Source organism: Oreochromis aureus, linkage group 8 (genome assembly GCF_013358895.1).
Source record: "Oreochromis aureus strain Israel breed Guangdong linkage group 8, ZZ_aureus, whole genome shotgun sequence".
NCBI classification, from domain to species: Eukaryota; Metazoa; Chordata; class Actinopteri; order Cichliformes; family Cichlidae; genus Oreochromis; species Oreochromis aureus.
This window is the reverse complement of record NC_052949.1, coordinates 3,042,211-3,064,166: the sequence shown is the minus strand read 5'-3', so window position 1 is coordinate 3,064,166 and position 21,956 is coordinate 3,042,211. Positions and strand designations below refer to the sequence as shown.

At 43.1% G+C, this 21,956-nt stretch overlaps 1 protein-coding gene across 1 annotated transcript in view; it reads right to left on the bottom strand.

The window, feature by feature from the left end:
- Positions 1–20,574, bottom strand: part of htra1b (HtrA serine peptidase 1b) — a 45,414-nt gene extending 24,840 nt beyond the window's left edge. Inside the window, exons 1-4 of the mRNA XM_031745431.2 lie at positions 19,977–20,574; positions 11,661–11,760; positions 10,761–10,875; positions 9,837–9,926 (exon numbers count right to left, since the gene is read on the bottom strand). Of these exons, the coding sequence (XP_031601291.1) occupies positions 9,837–9,926; positions 10,761–10,875; positions 11,661–11,760; positions 19,977–20,436 (765 nt within the window). The 5' untranslated portion in view covers positions 20,437–20,574. The remainder of the gene's footprint in view (positions 1–9,836; positions 9,927–10,760; positions 10,876–11,660; positions 11,761–19,976) is intronic.
- Between the last annotated feature and the right edge of the window lie 1,382 nt (positions 20,575–21,956).

The window sequence follows — 21,956 nt, the reverse complement described above, 5'->3', positions numbered from 1 at the left end:
ACACACACACACACACACACACACACACACACATTCTAAGGCTAAATATTCAATTCACTTTTATGTACATTGTGCCAAATCACAACATCTCAGGGAAGCTTAAAGTTCAGGACCTTACAGTTTCACAGAGGAAAACACAGTGAAACACTCGGAAAAAAAACAAGGAAAATGACACTTAGGTGTTTGACCTTAATGTTACAAGACTAATATGTGGGACACCACCTCCTTACACTATGAACGTCTTCATATTGATAAAAGGAAAAAAAGGGTGGTCTCTTTCCATCTTTGGCATACTCGCTATTCAAAAACTGCAATACAATGTTGGCATCTCATGCACAGAGTCGCACTGCTGCAAACACTACTCACACTCCCCCAGAGGAGATGCTGGGCTGATCTCAACAGGCGATGACTTAATGTCCAAAAGAACGACTGATTTTAACCCAGTTCCAACTGCTTGACTCACACTGACCACCCAGAACATTTTTCCCCTGAACTTCTAACCTTTAGAGCTTCTTCTCCATCCTTAAAGTTTATTTTTTACATAAAGGTCGTCATTAACCTGGAGACTACATCCCTCTTATATATAGTTTATCTGATATGGAGAGCCATACAGCCTTGCAGACTGACGCCACAAGCTTCATTCCTGGGGGAACTCCTCTTCTTTCCATGCACATAATTCTTATCTAGAGGCATGCAGTTGGTTTTAAGATATGCTGATATCACCTAAAGCTCAACACGGGTTTTACTGAGAATTTGTCTTCTGAGGCGAAGGCATGCCAGCACTGTGGTGATGCCAAGTGGGATCTGGGTTTAACCTTATCTGACAAACTGTTGTCCTCTGCAAATATCACAGCAGAGACCTCTTGTGCTTGTGTGGTGCTCCTGTAGCACATCCGAGCCAAAATCAAACCGTAAAACAACCCAAACCTCACCATCAAACTGCAAGGCCGATATTCTGCTGGAGAAGAAGGACATCACTGAGTCACAAGGTACCTGAAAACATAATTTTTCTGCCTATAAAAATATTTATATATAGACTGAAAAATAAAAAATCTAAACTTTAAAAATGGCTATTAAAGACAGTGTAGCTTCATGTTGTTCATTGACTCGGTGTTCAATTCCCACCTTCTTCAATGCATTTAAAATCCTAAGAACCTTTGGCTCCAGCCCGCAGCAGTCTGGAGGTTGGCTGACCCTCCGTGAACCGCCCGCTGGCCCACTTCACGCCGTCCTACTAACCTACTTCAGCCACAGATGTGACGTGGAACAGAAAAACTGAGACATAAAGCAGTCATGATGTTCGGACCCAACTTTCATCAACACCACACTTCACCAAGTATGACAAATGTCTGTTTCTCTGTAAGTGTGTGTGTGTGGTTTGTTTTGCCTGCTGCTGACAGACACATGTGTTGCCAATTTCCTCCGTTAAGTAACAAGCCTGAAGGCTCTGACCCACTTTTGCTTAAGGTTTTGTAAGCGAAAGAGTGACACAGAAAAACTCTGAAGGGAGAGAGTGAAGGAGGGACAAGGTGAGGAGGAGGGCAGAAAGGAATGAAGGGCAGATGAAATGAAGCAAAAAACAGAAAGGATGGAAGCAGATGTAACAGATGTGGAGGCATCTCAGCTCGAGCAGAAACTGGGCGTGCAGTGAAAGCTCGCCTGAAAGCACAGGTATGCTCGACACATCTGTACATGACTGCCGCCTGGGCCCGTGGATGCTGTGCTCTGGATGAGTCATGGCAGGTGACGAAACAAAATAAAATGTGAAACCTGAAACAGAAGCCAAGTGTGAGATCGAAATCTGTTCTTAATTTCAGTCTCCCTGCACTCTGCTCACCCAGATCAGTGAAGGCACACAGTGCTTGAAATGAGCTTGAAAAGTGTATAAATTCTATAAAATACCAAATTTTTCACAAATCAAATTATTTAATTCATTAAAAAATTCTTAGTAACAGATGTAAAAATATCATTTACTGTTACAGACTTTAAGTCAGATGTTGTTTTACTCTATTATTTGTTAATGTTCACAGTATTTGTATTGTAAAACTGTTATTGTGCTTTTGTATGAATGCATTTCATATGAATGCAAGAGCACACCCTTTTCACATTCTTTTTAGTTGAATCTATGAAAAATGCCAGACATAACACCGTTAAGTTGTATTTTGGCGCCAAGAAGGTGATTCACAAAGTGCTATTAGCCAAAAATGTAGCATTTCTTGGCACGGGGTGCAGTGTGCTCTTAAAAAAGTTGAAGAAACTGGACAAGTGAGGACAAAAGAAGAATTGTCAGGCCTGGAAAAAAATGTACAGTAGATGAACAGTATCTGAATGTCACGACGTTAAGAAATAAGAAAAAAATCCAGCAAAGACCTGACACGTCTGGAGCTCCCACTGATCGATCTGCTGTTCACTGAAGTCTGATCAGAGTGATCTCATGTTTTTGGTTCAAATCATCACAGAGGAGGCCACGAGAGAGGTACAACAGTGTCTACAGCCAACTGTAAAACAGGAAGCTCTGTCATTGTTTGCATCTCAGCCAGTGGAGCTGATCTCGCAAAAATTAATGGAAAAGTTGGAAAAGTATGGTCAAAGGATCTGATTGACAACAGACCTCAGTGTGGGATCATCTCGACAGCTGACATGACTGAAACGGGAATAAACAAAGTGACGACTGGATTTCTCAACACAACCTGATATTTAAACTTCTCAGTATTTATGCTTTAAAGGTACGTTTTGTAAAAGCTCTCTGAAAAATGCAGTGAACACCACAGGGTGGCAGTGGAAAAATTCAGTGTAGTTGTTCACTTATTTCCTTTTCTTTGCTGTTTGAAACTAACGTGCATTTAAACCACTGACCCAAATACCTGAAAACATAAACAACAGAATGCTAAAATAATGAATCCCAACAGGAATCTGTGGGCATTATTCCAATGAGGTCAGTCCCCATAAACAAACACACACACTAACTCACTCGCTGTCAAACATATACAGACATAAACAATGTGAGTCAGGTTATGAAAGGATTCGTTCAGCTGTTCTAATCAGACCTTTAAACCACAAACAGCTCGAAACATCTGAAGCCACCATCCAACGCACCGCCCGCCGAGCTCCGCCCACCAGGAAAATGACCGTGTTCACCCCTCTGTGGTTTTTAGGATGACGGCGCGCTGTCCGGGGCGAGATTACAAAGTCAGCGGGCCGGGGTCGGTATTAATTTAAGAGACGGCGACACAGCAGAGAGCGAGACGAACCACAACAAGCAAGACAGCAGCGGTTCGGTTCATCCCTCTAATCCTCTGCTGGCATCATCAACCCTCTCCTTTTCATTATCCGTCACTGCTTCTTCTGCTTTTCGTGTGTTGCTCAGTCTTTAAAGAGGATCTGCTCTGTTTTTCCTCATTTTCTGTCACAAATGACAGAAATCTTCTGCAACAGTGGTGGATGCACAAAGTTTCCAAAAATAATTCCTGTAAACCAGAATTTCAGACTCCTCGAAACACTAAACAGTTTTTCTACTGTTGGCTAACATGGTCATCTCAGGCACATCAGTCCCACCCACCAGCTGTTCAAACTTTCTGCTTATGAGGGGCAACCAATCAGAGGAAAGTGGACTGAAGTCAAAGACATCTAAAATAAGCAGAATACGAATGAGTGGCTGCTCCGGGTAGATAAAGAAGGATTATTTCAAACTGTGAATCATGCAAAGCTACTGTAGTGGAGTCATGAGCAAAAATAAGCTGGAAATGAGCAGAATCAGTCCCTGTTAAGAAAACTATTGTTGTTGTGTATGAAGAAATGGACCAGAGAATTTAAATAAGTAAAGACCTTCGAACTTTAGAGAAGCCCAACAATTAGACGAGCCCCGATCAGCAAGCGCACGGCGATGGTGGGCAGAAAGAAGTCCTTTGTAAGCCCTCTACTGACTGAGACCACCCTGCCTCTTACTCTGATAAAAGTTAATACAACATGTCACAGTATGAAAAGTGTAGCTGAAGTATAAATATGACTAATGGAGCAATTTGACCCAGTTTGTCTCAGCGCCCTGACATCTCACGAACATGTAAAACAAATAAAACATCATCTTTTCCTTGTTTTCTCCTTTTGTCTCTCACTCTCTCTTGTCTTTCATGCAGGGCACAGACAGACCTTTCAACTGTTGAATTAAACAAACAGAGCAGAGATTTGCCAACTTTCTGAGGAATTCACCGAGGGGATAAAGCCTGTGAAGGAAAAATAACACCAGAGAATTCAAACCTCGTAATTAATGACATGAAGCAATGGTGTCAGCAGAATTCCTGCAGATCTCTGTAACCCTCTCTCACATTAACTCCTTATTATCACCACTTCATCTGATGTATCTTATATGCTAAGCTTGGAGTGTTTGCAGTGGCGCTGTCGGTGCCGTGTTATTAACAGAACAGATCAAATCTGCCTTCGGCCTTCAGACATCCTGGCCTGTTAAAACTGATCGGATCATTTCCCGTAAGCTGCTCGTGGGCACGTGTCAGGGAAAATAATCAGTGTTGGACTGAGGTGGAATATCACCGCGAGGCTTCATTAAAAACAACACCCAGTAGCTCCTGTCTGCACATGCTTCCATGATGCATACCTGAGAGGCAACACAGGTCAGCACTGGTGACTGATTCTTATAAAACAATATAAACTTAAGATTCAAATGCAAATCTGTCTCCACTGAGCTGAAACCTGAACGTTTCTGGATTCTTCTGCACGCCACTCGATATTTTTCTGATCAGATTTATCAGTAAAAACAAGCTGACAAAGCCTCTGATGTTCATTTCCAGCTCACTGCTTCACTAGACACGAACCCCGCTCGCTCAAAGACACAACCACTCACTGCCCGACACACACACACAGTCGGGTATTCAGATCTTGTGGGAACATCTGATTCACATAATGCTTTCCCTAGCCCCTTACCCCAAACCTCACCATAACTGAACTGTAACCCTGTCACTAAAACCACATTTTGAGTCTCAAAAATGCCTTCAAACTTGTGGGGACCAGGATTTTGGTTCCCATAAGGGCTGTTGGTCTCCACAAGCATAGTAAACTTGCAAATTTTGGTCCCCACAAAGAGATGAATGCACACTTACACACACACGTGCTTCCAGTCACCTTTGCTGAAACGGTGCTGCAAATTATGGGATGTTCCTAAACCCTGTGAGTTTGTGCATCCTCACACAGTCTCAAATAGTGCACACACACACACACACACACCAGTTTGCAGAGGATGTCGCGGTTACATCATTGCAGGTGCACGCACATTCTGGTGGCAGAAGGATGGGAAAGAACAGGAGAGACCCGGGGAAAAGTCAAAAAAAAGTTTGTGCTCCTGGAAATCAGATATGTTTAAAAAAAAGATGGTAATTTTCCGCAGTGCTTTAGCTGAAAATGCTCTGAGGAGAAACGTTTTGGGTGTTAGCAGTTTAACTGGACATCATATGAACATTTTTAACTTGAATAATAAGCGTTCGTGTTAATTATGATAAATTAGACAGCACTGTACACTCACCCATTGCACCAAAAAAATCAATCAGCAAATCAAATATTAAAACGTCATCCAAGAGTTTCGATTGCTGTTAGTTTTTCCTCTTTTTATAGACACTGGGTTTTCCCACACGGCATACCAAGGTGCTGAAGCAATACCACAGAAATCAGTGTGAAAACCTGGAAATGAGTTGCCTGTTCCCTCGAGTCAGCTTTTTTTCTGGGTTTTTGATTAGGTGCCTAAAATAAGCTTTGTGGTTAACACGAGCTTTAGACATACTCATGTTCTGTTCTAGAACATAAAACACCTGAGTAAGACATTATCGGGGGACGTTCAGCATCATCACAGCGCACACGGGAGCTTAGTGGTGGTGATGCTGAAATCATGCACTGATGGTGTTTGTTTGCAGGCAGCTAGAAATGCATTTACAAGTCAAAAAACTTCAAATTTGTATCAGTTTCTGGAGATGATGAAGTTTGTGTCGTTGGGGTAAGAAGCGTTTTTGTCCTGACATGGAAAAGAATGTAGTGGACGATCAGACATGAGCATAAAAGGAAGTGAACAAAGCCTCCGTCTCTCTGTGTCCTGCTTTCATCCAACCTCCTCTGATAGTCAGGACACTTATCGCTCATCAACATGCAGCTACACGTCTGACTGCTTTGTCTGCTGCAATTACATGGTTTCACACCGACGCACACTGTGAACACACATCTGGGCGGTCAGAGGTCAGTTTAAGGACATTTTAGAGGTTTGTCCTCGTGAGACACAGTAGCTTAGATTGCCTACATATCATATAACCATGTTTCCAATGAATGCAATGGGTTGCAAATAATATAAACTGTTTTAATTTGAATAACATAAGACAAAATATCAAATGCCGTAAATGTCAAATTGTATAATGATCTGGCGTTGGATGCATGCCAAATACTCCACAAAATGTTGGAAAAGATGCAACAAAAACCCAGAAGACAACTCCCAACCACTCAGGTCAATTAATATCATGTCTGTGTGGAAAAAGGATCCGGAGAGGTCGAGTCTTTCAGAAGGAAAAGATAGCGAGGGGAAATTTTTAACAATTTAAGGAAAAAATTCATGGATTTTATCATAACGTCATTCAGAAATTCTCCAAACACTTCAGAAAACTAAAGTCAGTGAATGCAGCTCATCGCTGCAAACTCGCATGAACTTCAAACCTCAGACTGAGAGGAAAATCACCCTCTGCTAAATAGAGGAGACAGCACACACTTTTGGGTGAGTGTTCCTGCACAGAGCATTAGCTTACTCATCTGTGATGGAGTCATTAACGCTGAACAAAAATTTGGCAAACTGTGAGATTAAAAACTAGGAAGCTCAAAGCAGGCCCAGTTTGACATCTGAATTTCTGTATTAAGCAAGAACAAGGCAACACTTGGATCCAAAACCACAGCGGCTGCTCTCCTGACTTCCCAAACGCTCCTAGAGTATTGTTAAAAGAGCTTATACAACATCGAGGGGAAGCGTGCATATCCTATTTTCAGTAAACCCAGCTTTTAAATAAATTGCAAACCCATGTAGTGTGGTTTTATTTGCATTTTCCACAGCATCCAAACTTCCTATTTGGAACTGCAGTGCTGAAGGCAGGATGAGAGGTTGATAGCATTGCCTAATGTGAACATTTTCTTTGTGGTAAGTGAGCTGTGAATAAAAATAAATAAATAAAATCTCTGATTTTCTTGCATGCCATGCCAAACAGCTATCACTTCAAGCCTTTGTGCTTCTTTAATGAAAGCAGATGGAACCAGATAAGCGTTGCTGTCAGAGTGTAACACAAGGGGAAAGGGTGGAGATGGATGGGTGGAGGGCTGAAAGTGATTTGCACAGAAGTACAAATGCCTTGTGGTTTCTGTGTGCATGTAAACCAAAAACCGCTAATGCTCAGCAATTTGTGGATTCCGACACAATTTCACCTTCCGAAGCTCCAGTTACACCTCGTCGATGGCCAAACACGCCACTTGAAACCACCGCCGTCTCCTTCTGACGGGCAAAACGTGACGTCACATCCTACAGCGACGGTGTCTCTGTGTGAAGCTTTATCACATAAGTGTGAAGAACTGGAACACGTAACTGGATTCAGGGTTTTTTCTGGGAATAAAGTGAGTCCAATCATGTCTCACTCTGAAAGCTGCAAAGCTGAAACGCCAGAATAAAGTGGTGAAACCTCTGAGTACTCAAAAGGGTTTACACTACCCTGCTTAATTTCATGAGATTTCGTGGTTAAGCTCTAAATCGTGTCACATTCAGCAGCCCTCAAATCTGGAAATCAGTTTGCAGTTTCTGCACTTCCTGTTTGCTCATCATAAAGTCAGCTGCACCATCAGTTTCAGGGTCCCAGTCATACTCATGTTTAAAGCTTCCTAATACTTCCTGCATGCACCTGACCTTTGCAGGTCTAAACATCCTAACAGACCACAGAGCAGAGACCGTGTGCCAGCGGGACAAAGAAAAGGGCCGAGTTTGTTTTGGACTTTACATTCAGATTGATTCGCTTTGACTACAAGAAAGAAGTTGATGACTCTACAAGTGATTTCAAACCCACGGCCTGAGGACGTAAAGTCCCATTCCAGGGTTTTGCAACAATCTTGTCGTCTTTGGCTTCCTCTTGATTGTCTTCACCTGTGTCTAATTGTCAGTTAGACCTCAGTGTGTATATACTGTATACTCTCAGTCACGGTGTCTGTTTAGTGCTGTTGTTCTCCCACATGTTGGTAATTTCACCTCTCCTTTATCAGGCTGTCGGGCATTAAGCTTTAATATTTAAAGTTTCTGAGCTCCCAGTGTGTTAGATTCTCACCTGATAAGGCAGGGGTGGGCAACTCCAGGCTTGGGGACGGTGTCCTGCACATTTTAGATGTATCCTTAATCCAACACAGCTGATTCATATAGTTAAATTACCTCCTCAACATGTCTTGAAGTTCTCCAGAGGCCTGGGAATGAACTAATCATTTGATTCAGGTGTGTTGACCCAGGGCGAGATCTAAAACCTGCAGGACACCGGCCCTCGAGGCCTGGAGTTGCCAACCCCTGTGATAAGGTCTCTGGTTAGAGCAGGGAGCAGATTTTCATGTGAGTGTGCTCAGCGACTGAAGCAGAAAGTCCGGCTTACCAGAGACTTTAATAAGTGATGTTGTGATACCCGTTATCTAAAACTGGGGTTTTTGGTTGAAAGCCTGAATATGAACTTCCTTTGTAGTCAGCCCCTTATATTTGTTTGAAATCTATTGGTGTGTGTTTATTATGTTACTGTGGACTTTTCTTCTTTGGTATTAGTGATTAGTAGTGCAATAATAATTTAATCTCCAAATGCATAAACACGTGGATTCTGTGTTTTTGATATTGTGAAAACGGCGTGTGGCTCAGAGCTTGTATAACGCGCCCTGTTTGCTTTCATAAGTACAGCTGGACTTGATTTCCTTCAATTCATTTCCTGTTTTCTCACATTTTCTGAGCCCCTAGAACTGCTACAGTAATTCTTTTATAACTCCTGTGTGTGCCGACTCTTACAGAGTCTTGTATCTAAATTTTATGTTTTTTTCTTCTTGTTTTCAGTGTTATGAAAGCAGTCCAGATCACAGTTGCATAAAGCTGTGTTTGCTTTATGCAACTCAGTACAGCTGGATGTCATTAGCCTTAATTTTTTTTCTTATTCTATCTATTTATAGATGAACGACTTTAACTACCTGTCTTTAAACACAAACACTGACTGAAAAGGCTGCACATCTGTCCTGTTTTCACTTTAGTATCAAATCTGAAACTTCAGGTTTTAATACATGAATTTGACCTCTGAATACAGACTTCTGCACAGGATGTAGCAGCTCTGACTGTCTGGACAAAATGGGACGCACCCACCCTTTCATTCTAAAAATGTCGTCCCATTACATAAATGTCGGTAAAAACCTCTCTTCCTGGCTTGAATCTGGCCGCCCGGTCATCCCAGAGAAAAAACAAAGAGTGTGAGAAAGCAAAAACTCAAGTGACCCCAAACCAAATCGCTCCGTTTGTCTCCACCTGCTCCACACATGCCCACTCTCATGACTCATCACTTTATTTTGCCCCAAAATGATCTTTCGGAGCCAAAATCTTAAAATCTTAAAACAGAAAATACAGAAAACACAAAAGAAAAAAAGGTGGAAAAATTAAGATGCAAAAGTAAATTTTCCAGCTAACTCGCTCAGTTCGCTTTCTCTGCTCCAACAACTACGAACTTTTGAGATGGAGCTGACGTGAAGATGAAAAAAGAGCAAAAAGAAAATAAATAGGAGCGTCCTGGCTCTCCAGGCGTCTATCTGCTTACCGGTGTATCGATCTTGATCAGAGCGATGTCTGCCTTCTCATCGATGTCTTTGATCTTGGCATCATATGTGGCTCCGCTCTTCAGCTCCACCTGGAGGAAATTAAAAAATCTGATCAGAACTCAATGTCCTGATCCAAAATGGTCATGAACTGTAAATAAAAGATGGACAAGGCCACCAGGATGTTGCAATTTGTTAACAAAGTCCTGTTTTTAAAGCTGTGAGTATTTTTGGCCATCAGTGTCATTGCTTGTTGTAACCAGATGATGACCGAGGAGCTGACTTTGACACCTGGGGATCCTGCATGCCCATGTGGCACCACATTAAACGGGATTAAAACTTACAGAAATATATTAGGTTGTGTTCAATAGGACGAGAAAATAATGGCTACAGACTATAAAGCGTTTATAGCCAAAGACATTGCCCGTTTTACGACAGTTTCACACTGGCTTCACTTAGTACAGTAGAATCAAAAGCTACTTCCATCTTTTATTTACAGTCCATGCGTCCACGGCATCCACGTCATCTCATGATGATGATGTTTAAACCAGCATAGATGGATTTCAGGCCATAATCCACAAACCTTCTACATATCCAACTCAAATGAAGCTACACAATTCTGCCTGCAGGTCTGCAAGCTTATTTGCAACCCACCCAACCCCAGCTTGTTCTTTTCATGCTGTTTTTGACTTTTTTAGTCTCATATGTTGTCACTGACGCTTCTCTCTATTGGTCCTGACTATATGGCAGGTTGTGCAGGCACTGCATCTTACAAGATAAGGATTGTAGCTTAAGTGAGTTCAGTTAGTTTTCATATATGGCTGTTTCAAGTCATAAAGTAATGATGTGAACACATTTCTATACATTTTTAACATAATGGCTAGTAAAATAGGATGTAGTGAAGACGTTTCCAACAGTTTGCGTACCTTCACTCTCTGCTTGTTGGCCACCACATGGGCATTGGTAACGATGAGTCCGTCCTCTGACACAACGAACCCGGAGCCGCTGGCTACGGGCACCTCCCGCTTGGAAAACATCATCCTGAGAAGAGAGTGAGAGAGGAAGGGCTTGGCTCTGACTTCTGATCTCAAACAACATCACGAGGGCATGATCAATTCATGGATCGATCACTAAAGAGCAGGCTTTAATGTAAGAGTATAAAGAGGTATTTTAAACTGTATTTAAGAAAAACCAAGTCTAAAGTTCTGCTAGTAGCTTTAACATTTACTCTTCAGCATGGATAAAAAAGACCATGTGTCATTAGTTTTAAGCTATTTGTCTATAAAGTAAAATGTTGACAACAAATGAGCTTTGACTCAGTGAGAGGACCCAACAATGTCTCGATTCATTGTTTCTGGAACATAAACATCACCGAACAATGTACTCCAATCCATTCAACTATAGTTATTTTCTGTTAAAGCCACAGAAGATAGGTCCAAGGATCATTAAAATCACTAAGACAGCATCCATGAACCTCACATCACATTTCACTGTGACTAAAAGTGGTGAACCTACCAAAACCAAACAAATGCTGACCATTCTAGAAAAGAACTGTTAGTTAAAACCCCAAAGAACTCATCACATTATGATTGTTTTCTTAAATTTGATTTAACCAGGAAAAGAAAATTCTGCTCTCTGAGACTGTCCCGGTAACAACAGGCCGGGTTAACCCAGCGTTTTTTCATTGGCCAAAGAAACTCGAGCTCCTGGAGAAAATCCAGGCAAGCAACCACTGAGGCAATGCGTTGCCTAAACTGACAGTTAAGAACTTTATAAAGGCTCCCATCCATATTTTAATGGTTTACAGATGTCTGGATCACTCTTACTTGCGATACAGTTCAATATGAACTACAGCAGGCGCGATCTTCTCCACCACATCAGCAATGAAGTTGTACTTGTAGCGAAGACTGTCGGGGTTCTGCTGACCTGAAGGGAGTAAAACACAGTGTCACTGTATCATACCACACACACACACACACACACACACACACACACACACACACACACACACACACTAATCCACCATGAGCACTCTGAAACCGCAGTCAAAGTGATTGCGATCAGCAGCTGCCGCAGCTGCAGGGGGGCACTGTAAATCTGTGGTCTTAAATAAAGATCTGGTGGATTTTGGCCGACCGCAGTCACAGAGGAGATAAGAGGCTGGATAAGAAAATCGAAATGTTGCAAACAATCATCATCTAGTATCAGTCAGACTTTCAGCTTCAGTGTGGTGACTGCACGCGGTTCAGGAGACCCAAACCGTAGCCGCTGTGTTAAACCACATCCAGATGTGGAGTGCAGTCTATATGAAGAGCACGTACGCGAGCAGCTGCAGCCTGTCTGCTGCTCCCACTGATGCTTAGAAAACAAAGGAAATGACTCAGCGCCTCAGAAGATGCGGAGGTATCAGGGGAAGGAGGCGGAGCTATTCCTGCATAACTGTCACTGTCGCCTTACATAACCCCCTCCTGGTTCCACCCAGAGGTGCTGCAACATCTGGAAGCTGGCCGGCCCGGCTCAGATCTGCCGGGGCCAGTTTTCAGACAGCCTCTGTCATCTGTGTGTGTCGTAAACATGATTCCTCAGAGCGGTGTGACATAAAAGCAGCTGTTAAACAGCAGTGCTTACAGACCAGTCACCATTCAAACTTCACTTGTGTGACCATTAAACAAACTAGAGAGAGCTTTCTTTTTTTAGTGAGGAGACATGGAGCTCCTGCATAGACATCTACAGGTGAACTTGGTAATGCCAAAGATGGTGACCAAAAATATTAGCCAGTGACGTGGATGCACTGACAGGTTCATGAAAGTTTCAGCCCTGTGGCATGCAGTCTCGTTATCGTACTGCTGTTAAAGAAGCTGTGAAGTGAAATCACATGCATGCACTAAAGAATTACAGCTTATGGGGAAAAAAAGATTTTATTGGATGGATGGATGGATGGAAGGTAGGACAGGTGGATGGACGGACCGGTTGATGGATGGATGGATTGGATGGATGGATGGATGGATGGATGATGGATGGATGGATGGATGGATGGATGGATGGATGGATGGATTGACGGACGGATGGATGGGTGGACCTACACCAATGCTGTCTTCAAAAAAGGGCAGAGTCGGCTTTTCCTATTGAGGTGGCTCAGGTCCTTCAATGTTGGTAGGAAAATGCTGACCATGTTCTATCACTCGGTGGTGGAGAGCGTCGTGTTCTTTGCAGCTGTGTGCTGGGGAAGTGGGGTGAAGACAGCTGATGCCAACAGGCTGAACAAACTGAATAAAAAGGCTGGTTCTGTCCTGGGTGTCAGACTTGAGAACCTGGAGGAGGTGTCTGAGAGGAGAATGCTAAAAAAGCTTCTTTCTATCATGGACAACCCCTGTGACCCCATGCACGCCTCCATGATGGACCATCGGAGCAAGCGCAGCAAAAGACTCATTGCCCCGAAATGCAGAACTGACCGCCACAGTAAATCCTTTGTACCGGTGACAATAAGACTGTATAACTCTTCCTCACTCTGTAGGTGATTTTCCTGAGACTATTACCAATGTTATTCTGTTCCCTTTCAGACCGTGCAATATTACCCAACTGTACCTTATTGAATATTTGTTTCATCCCCCATCATACGCTGCTACTCCCTTTATTCTATTGCACAATACTATGTCACTTTCTAGAATCGCCTGCACTGATAGTTAAGTTATTTATTCTCCAGGATACAGTCATTTATATTACTTCGTTAGAGTTATTTGATACTATGTCTTGCACTAGCCTACTGTATATTACTGTATACTACTATTCTTGTTGTATATATTGTATATCTTATTCACCTGTTCCTCTGTCTCTCCTGCTGCTTTGAGCATGTACATGACAAAAGAATTTCCCTCGGGATAAATAAAGTTATTCTTATTCTTATTCATGGACGGATGGATGGGCCGAATTACGGACGGGTGGATGGATGGACAGGTGGATGGATGGATGGATGGATGGATGGATGGATGGATGGATGGATGGATGGATGGATGGATGGATGGATGGACCAAAGGACAAACGGGTGGATGAATGGATGGATGGATGGACCGAAGGACAGACGGGTGGATGGATGGAAGGATCGAGGACAAACAGATGGATGGATGGATGGACCAAAGGACAAACGGGTGGATGGATGGATGGATGGATGGATGGATGGGCCGAAGGACAGATGGATGGATGGATGGATGGATGGACCGAAGGACAAACGGATGGATGGATGGATGGATGGATGGATGGATGGATGGATGGACCAAAGGACAAACGGATGGATGGATGGATGGATGGATGGGCCGAAATACAAACAGATGGATGGATGGATGGATGGATGGATGGATGGATGAACCGAAGGACAGATGGATGGATGGATGGATTTTTGTAAAGCTGCTTTGATCTGGTAAATCCATACGTGTAGTTTTTGACCACTGAAGTTAAAAAAGGGATCTTCTTGTTGTCTCCGGCTCTTTTTAAGTGCTCCAGGTTTCTGTCAGAAGAGATGTTTGATTTCAAGTGCTTCCTTTAACTTGTGGCACCATCTTAGTAATAGGCCACTTCCCCCCACCATGTGGGGGGCTGCGGGCTGTGTGATTAAGTTAAAAGAGACTTTCACAATACTTTTTTCTTTTTTTTAGGTGGTGATTCATCTTTATTAGTGTTTAGTTGTGGTTTTCGCCATAAACTGATCAATTTCTCCACCATTAACCTCCTTGATGTTAATCGGGGCCTTTGAAGCGTCACATTCCCACCATCTAGCAGCTGTGTGAACAGACCCGAGTTCCTTTTGACATTTTTGAGCAAATCGTTGGAAAGTACTACACGAGACAGAGCAGAGCGACAGTGAAGGCATATCTCTGTTTGTCCTCAGGGTCACTGATCTCAGGATCATACTGTATCATATCTCAGCTGACTCCCTCCACATATTTCAGATGTCTGCAGATTTTATCTCCATGAATCATGAAGAATCCCTGACCTCATTCTTTATAGCGATCACCTCGCTGCACTTCATACCAGCTCTGCTGATAACGCTGATTTCACTTGGAAAAAAAGCCAAGAAACAACTTGTCCTTTGACCTCAAAATAGATGACTGTATTTGTAAATGAGCCTCTACAGCTGTAGTCGGCCATAATGAAACTGTTTATTGTGCATTTAAATGGCATTACTTTAAAATGAGGCTCTAAGGGTGGCTTTTATATTGTTAGTCTCCTGCTGCCTCCACTGCTCTACCCTCATGTTTCTCCTCTCGAGTTTCTGTTGGGAGGGACTAAAACTTGTGGAGCCATTTTGATGAAATGCAAACACCAAGAGGAGAAGGGCAATGAGGGACAGGTGAACTCAATCAGACACTAACGAGGGCAGGAAAGAGAACAAAGGAGGGAAGGAAACACTTTTTTCTTTTTTCAGGCAAACAATTTTTACTGCAGCTGTGCAAAAAAGCAATGAATGGACTCATTAAAGACGTTGACTCATGGCAAAGAAAACACAGTGGAAAACAGATCACTTTCTTGTGTGAAGCAGTCCCCACACAAATCCCAATTTTTTTAGGAAAAGAAGAAATGCTGTCAGCACAAACTATGGTGAAAGCTACCCCTAAGCTTTGAGGCTTTAGCTGGATTGAGGATGTCAACAGCCCTCAGCCCGACTGCATCATCTGTCAGAAGTTGGCTAATGCTAACATGGTGGGCACTTAAAAAACAAAGATCCCTTTTAAAAGGAACTTAGCTGATCAAAAAAACACTTAATCTCAACCAGAGGCAACAAGACTGTTTGGTGGAATGTGTGTCTTAAAACGTGATAAAGGTACAGTGTGTGCTTAAAACAATGAAGGTGCGATGCTATTTCCAGATGCTGCAGATGTGCCATAAAAAGTGTTAAAGAAGAAGAAAGACTATTTTGAAGCTGTTTATGGATACACGCACTTGGACACAACTCAGGTCTGAGGCTGTCACATTCTGACTTCTGTCCAGTGCAGGCTTGAGTCAGTCTGAGTCTGTGATGACTTTTCCTGAGGCTCGCCTTCAGCCTCTGCTGCAGCTGACCGTCTGTATGTGCTGATGTGGGTTTGGCTTGTCGGCTGTTTGGCTGCAGATTAGCGGTTTGCCAGCTGCTGCAGCTTTGAGGTGAACTGAATGGAGTCAGTCAGACGTGCAAAGAAACGCACTGCAGGTGTCGGTAACAGCGCTGCATGCCGTGAGGTCAACAGAGGTCATGTCCACACTGGCACAGTGAGCGACGCCGAAGCCGGCACACTGTAAACAACCAATGCTCACATCTCAGTGACGCTGAATGGTCTGACAAGGAGAGCTTTCACTGCAGTTTCTGCTCACAAATGATGACAGAGTTTAAATGGATATGGCTGATGTTGTTCATTTAAGCCAACCCAGCCTCTGCAGTGATACCACTGCTCACGGCAGTATGCCAAAGTGTGCCGAGAGCTGGGTCTCCAGCTACGACCAGCGGTGTGCATCATGAATTTGTTCCCCGAGGTCAGATGATCAGAGTGGACTTCTGCTGTATAGTGCTGAGCTGTCCTTTGGAGAACACTCAGGGGAAATGTGAACAAGTGCCACTGAAAACAATCCAGAAGTGCACATGAAGATGACCTTGAGTGTTTTTAAAGCAGATAAGCTTGGACCTGTTCTTAGGAACCAGCCTTAAACCTGTGGTGCCCACAACCATCTATGTTTAGCAGCTACTAACAATTATTTTAGTCATTTCTTATCTATTGTGGTTTTTCTTAATTCATTCTATCTTTTGGTCAACGCGAGTAGTCTTTAAATGTGTTTTGTAAGTAAATTTGAGTCGAGCTGAGAAAAAACCAGAGCAGCTGGAAAGATCCCAGCAGGTGCAGAGAGAACAAAGATGGTCTTGCTATGAGGAGACGGTGTTTGCCACTGACCCACCGTGCTGCTGATATTGAAGACAAGTGCAGAATGAAACTTGCCAGAACTTAAAAATTATTTGGCTGAGCAAAGATAGCTACTGACACTGCTCCTTAAAATCAAGAGGCAGTGCAGATATGTGCTGTTTTTCCCCTCAGAAAGGTACAGATGGTTACCTTGAGGTACAGTAATGAGCTTCAGTGGTTCATTTTTGCACACTGTACTTGCAGAGATAGAAATGTTCTTCTACTGCACCTCTAATTCTGAGTGTGACAAAGTCAGGACATATTTAAAGAGAGACTGTTTGCTATTCTCACATAGTTTGTAAAGCATGATGTCCATGTAACTTAATTAAAAACCGTAACTAATGCTTATTTATTGGCTATTGATTTTATATAAGAGCAAGATTTGTTTCTGACACTATGAAAATGAAACATATGGATGCATTTAATAGCTGTACCAAACTATTTTTAACCTGTTCCAGTTTTTTTTTTTTTTAAGGGAGCTACATGTGCTGTTCTCAAACATCAAACAGTAGCCTGGTTTTCAGGCAGTGAGCCCTCCGGCTCCTGAAAGAAGGAGCTGAATCACCAAGCGACTGTGTTTTGTTGACTCTGTATCCAAGCCTGTCAATCTTGCAAACAGCCTGCAAGTCTGCACATGGAAGCAGTCAAAGACAAAAAAGGGAGAAAGACATTTTGATCCCCTCAAATCTGGGTTAAATATCTGTGTGACCTAGATCTGTGTCTGTTTAGGAAGTTATACAATTGACCAATCAGCTCCAAGAGATGAATCACCACAGACTCATTGTGGCATCGTCCAGATTTTTTTCCTAAACTCAAGTTCAAATCAAATCAAATGCAAAGAGGCGTTTTAGAGGTTTGGACATCCCTCTCAGTGAGTCAGGTCAGAGAAGTAATGGGGAAGGGAAGAGGTGAAGGAAGGGGACGGGAGAAAGACATTAGATGGATAAAAGTAAAAAAAGAAAAGAAGACGCAGGAGGAGGAGGACGCTGACACTGACCTTGCTCGAGAAAGTCCACCCCACACAATCTGAATCAAACTGCATCAGCAAACTGCTGTATTTACAGCTGTAGCTTTGAAGGTTGTGTGGCTTCACTTCTTAAAATCCTTTCATGACTCTTTGAGTCTCACAGGACAACCTATTTGTTTTCATAGCACAGGGCAGTCACTCAGGACTTCCTGGCCTAATTTCAAGAAATTATGGCCTCGTTAAGATAACATTAGCCTGCGAGAAAGGGAGGGAGGCAGGTTTATGGGTGGAAACATGTTCCATGTCAGCGTTTTGGGCTGATCAGCAGATGTAAAATTGCCAGAGACACTGAGAAAGAGAGAAGGGTGCAGATGTAATGAGAGAGCAGTTTGCTATGACAGATGTCAGATAAATGCTTTAACTTATTAACCTAACTTACTATAATGCAGTTAAACTGTCTGCTGTTGTAACATGCAGCTACAAAAACTCAGTCTCATTCGTCACTAAGAGGTTTTCATTGGTGTCAAAGCACCACAGCCTGTAAATAAAAGATGGCCAGCTTCACATCACCCATTGGTTTTGGACCTGATTTTGAAGGCTCACTTTTAAATGTTTTGGCCTCCACCACGCTGTTTTTTTCTTCCTGCAAGACAGAATTGGCTGAACATGAACAAGAGGGCAGAAGTTATCAGCTACCAGTTAGATTAGCTTGTTTTCATAAATTGTACAGGTGCAACAGAGTGACACAAACTCGGATGGGCTGTAGCACACAGCAAGACTCAAACACGGTGGAGCGGTCCAGCTCACTAACTCCAATCAGGATAGGTCAGGCCTAGCAGATAGGAAGTGGCTACGATATGGCAGCACGCCTTTCTCTTCACTACAAACAAGTTTGCCGTCTCTTGTGACTTCTGCTTCTCAGAGGTAGGGGCTAAGCTTAAGGACCAAGGATACTGAGAGTTAAATGAAAGCATTTTATCTCTTACCCAAATGTTCAAAAAGAATCTCAAGTAGCCAGAATGATGTGGGTGACATTGTAGTGGCCACATCCATCTTTCCATCTTTTATATACAGACTGTGATTTTATCTATAGACATCTAACAAAAGTGCTTTTTTCCCATAAACCTCCAAAACACTTCCTGTTGTACCACCGCAGACATTTAGGTTTAGTAAACATGATTGTCTTCTGGGAGAAATCACTAATTACCTTGTTATCTGTAAGCTGTATAAACAGGGAAATATAGTGAAGTGTGTGTGTGTGTGTGTGTGTGGGGGGGGGGGGTCACGCTGGAAATATGCTGTTTCTCCTCTGAACACCTGTAAGGTCCTGGTAGAATTTTTCTTTAAAAATAGTTTTCTCATTTTCTTCAATACAAGCAGAGTTCACTGGGAGCGACATCTGGTGGTTTCTTCCGATGGCTCAGTTTTGGCTTTGATGTTTTTCAAAAGTTTCACTTGCAGCTCTGACTCAGAAAGGTGACGTCACAAGTCAAATTATTTATCGGGAGATCATTTAATGGTAAAGTTTGTGTGACTGCACGTGACAATCTTCTGCTGCTTTAGTTCTACTTTCTATGTGAAAAACTACTATGAGGTATCTGGAGACCAAACCTGATGTTTACTAGACCACAGGCCACCAGGTTAATCAGACACTATATGTTGGAGGTTATGGTTTAATCTGCTGCTGGGAGGAGACGCAGATTCAGGGTTAACTCCAGTCTGTCTGAGATCTAAGGATACATTCTTCACGCGATTTGGGTTCATTCTGGATGCTTGCCTGATGATTTTCTGCTGGGCGAGAGTCTCAGTCTCAGACTCCTGCTGAGGTCATACAAGTTTAGAGCCAACACACACACATCAGGTATTCATTTCTTGTGGGGACAACTAATTGACATATTGCTTTCCCTAGCCCCTTACCCTAACCTAACCCTAACCATTAATAATGACTGCTTAACCCTTACCCTAAACCTCACCATAACATAACTGTAACCCTGACACTAAAACCACATTTTGAGTCTCAAAACTGCCTTGAAACTTGTGGGGACCAGGATTTTAGTCCAAACAAGTACAGTAAACTTCCAATTTTTGGTCCCCACAAAGATATGAATACACGCACGCACGCACGCACACACACTGCTGCCGTATTTCAGGCTCTGTGTGTGCGCACCTAAACTTCCACAGTCCTGCTTCACCTTTTCTTTCTTCTTAAACTATAATCTCTCTCCTGCACGCGCACGCGCACTCACACATACCTTTCCCGCAGGTTCCCCTCTGGATGAAGATCACCGGCGGTTGCTGCAGCTTCATGGCCCGGTTGCTGACGCGCTTCAGCTCGCAGATGTTCCGGTACGAGACGCCGTCGCTGCCGCACACGGGTTCGGAGCTTTTGCACACGCACACGCCGGCGCTGCCCCTCCGCCGGACGGTGGCCGACACCTCCACGCCGTCGGTCACCACGCACTCCATCCCCTCGGCGCAATCGCGGTCTCCGGTGCCGCCGCACTGCTCGCCCTCGCCGGACGCGCACACCGGGCAGCAGTCGCAGCGGTCCAGCACGTCGCCGGCCAGGCAGTCCGCGGGGATGGGAGCGCACTGAGACTTGTCGCACTTCTCCGGGCAGCCGATGGCGAGGCGTTTGGCTCTCAGCGCCTCGGCCACCAGACTAGAGGAGGCGAACAGGGCCATTACGCACAGGACAATCCGGAGACTCATGATGGGACAGTCCGATAGAAACTCAGACCTGCAGTTAACTTTTACACGGAGTTCTGCTGTAAGAGTCTTAAAGTGTGCTCCGGGGCAGCGTGGAGCTCAGGGAACCTTCACCGGAGGACTGGCTGACGCAGTGTGGCGCTTCTCTCCCTGTGCCGGTTTATAAAAGCTGCAGGATAAACACAGGAGGCGATTGGTGGGCCTGAGTGACGTCTGTTAGGGAGGAGGTGGTGGAGGTGTATGTGACTGACGCTGGGCACACACACATTTAGAAAATTTACATTGAATTGTGTTCAAAGCTGTCCCGAACTTCAAATTCTGCTATTTCAAATGCTGCACATTTAACTCCACGGATCTGATTTCAGAGCTGTGCAGCTATGATGTGACCAGCCTGTGAAACATGCTGCCACTGATTTAAGGGTTCATAAAAGGTTTATAAAGTATTTTAAACAATACAAAAACAGATTACATCACATACACGGCCTGCACGCTGCTGACTTTTGGTGCTTTAAATAAATTTTGCTGTCAAATCTTCTTCTCTCTTTACCTTCAAATCATTGGCTCGAAGGCTGCTCCTGCCTGAGCCTGGGTCCTGCTGGAAGTCTTTTCCCTTTAAAAGGGAGTTCCTCCTCTCCACCATCGCCAAGAGCTGGGATCATGCAAATGCTGGGCTCTTCTGTCTGATAATCAAGTGTTTTACACAATATGACACAACTGTTGTGAACTGGAGTTTTATAAATAAAGTGAGGTGAAAGGTTAGATTTTTTTTTAGTTCAACTCAGAAGTACTTAATAAATCTTAAAGTTTCTTCAACAACAGTAAAATTTACCATCAGATATGGTAGCGATGAGTCAGCAGATGGCTGCTCTCTGACAAACTGCCTGAAGATTTTTTTTTTTTTTTTTGCAGAAAAATCTCCAGAAAATGATTTAGTTTATTTATTTATTTGTTTGTTTTTAAAAGAAAAATACATGTATGAAGTAGTACCAATATAAATGTGGATGACAACTGTTTTTATGGGCAAAAGAATAGATAGTTGTTATAAACTCCAGTGCTAAAACAAAGTGTACAGATGCTTTATAATTCCTCTTCTCATTCCTCTGCATGCGTTTTTGTTTTGTAATTTTATAATGCATTAGGCGCTGCTGCTGGGAGCCCTTTATCATTGACCTGCAGTCAGTTAATGCAACAGTAATTGATTTTTCTAGCAAAACAGAAAGAGATCAGCACTGTGACTGAAATGTTTGCCTGCTCGAACTGTCCAAATGTACCCGCAGCATTTGTTTTGCAGACATGTCCAAGAAAACTGTTGTTTTGCTGCTCTTTTTAAGAACAGATCCATTATGAGGGAGAGAATCAAGAAAACCATGAACTGAAATCTGTGGATTTGCAGAGATTGTGGTTGAAGTGAACCTTCCAAGGGAACAAATAAGCTTTCTTAAAACTTAGTTTAAAGCAAATTCAGCACTTTTTTGTAAGCAGGGTTTCAGATTTTGCTGCTGAGTCTATAAACACCTCTTTGT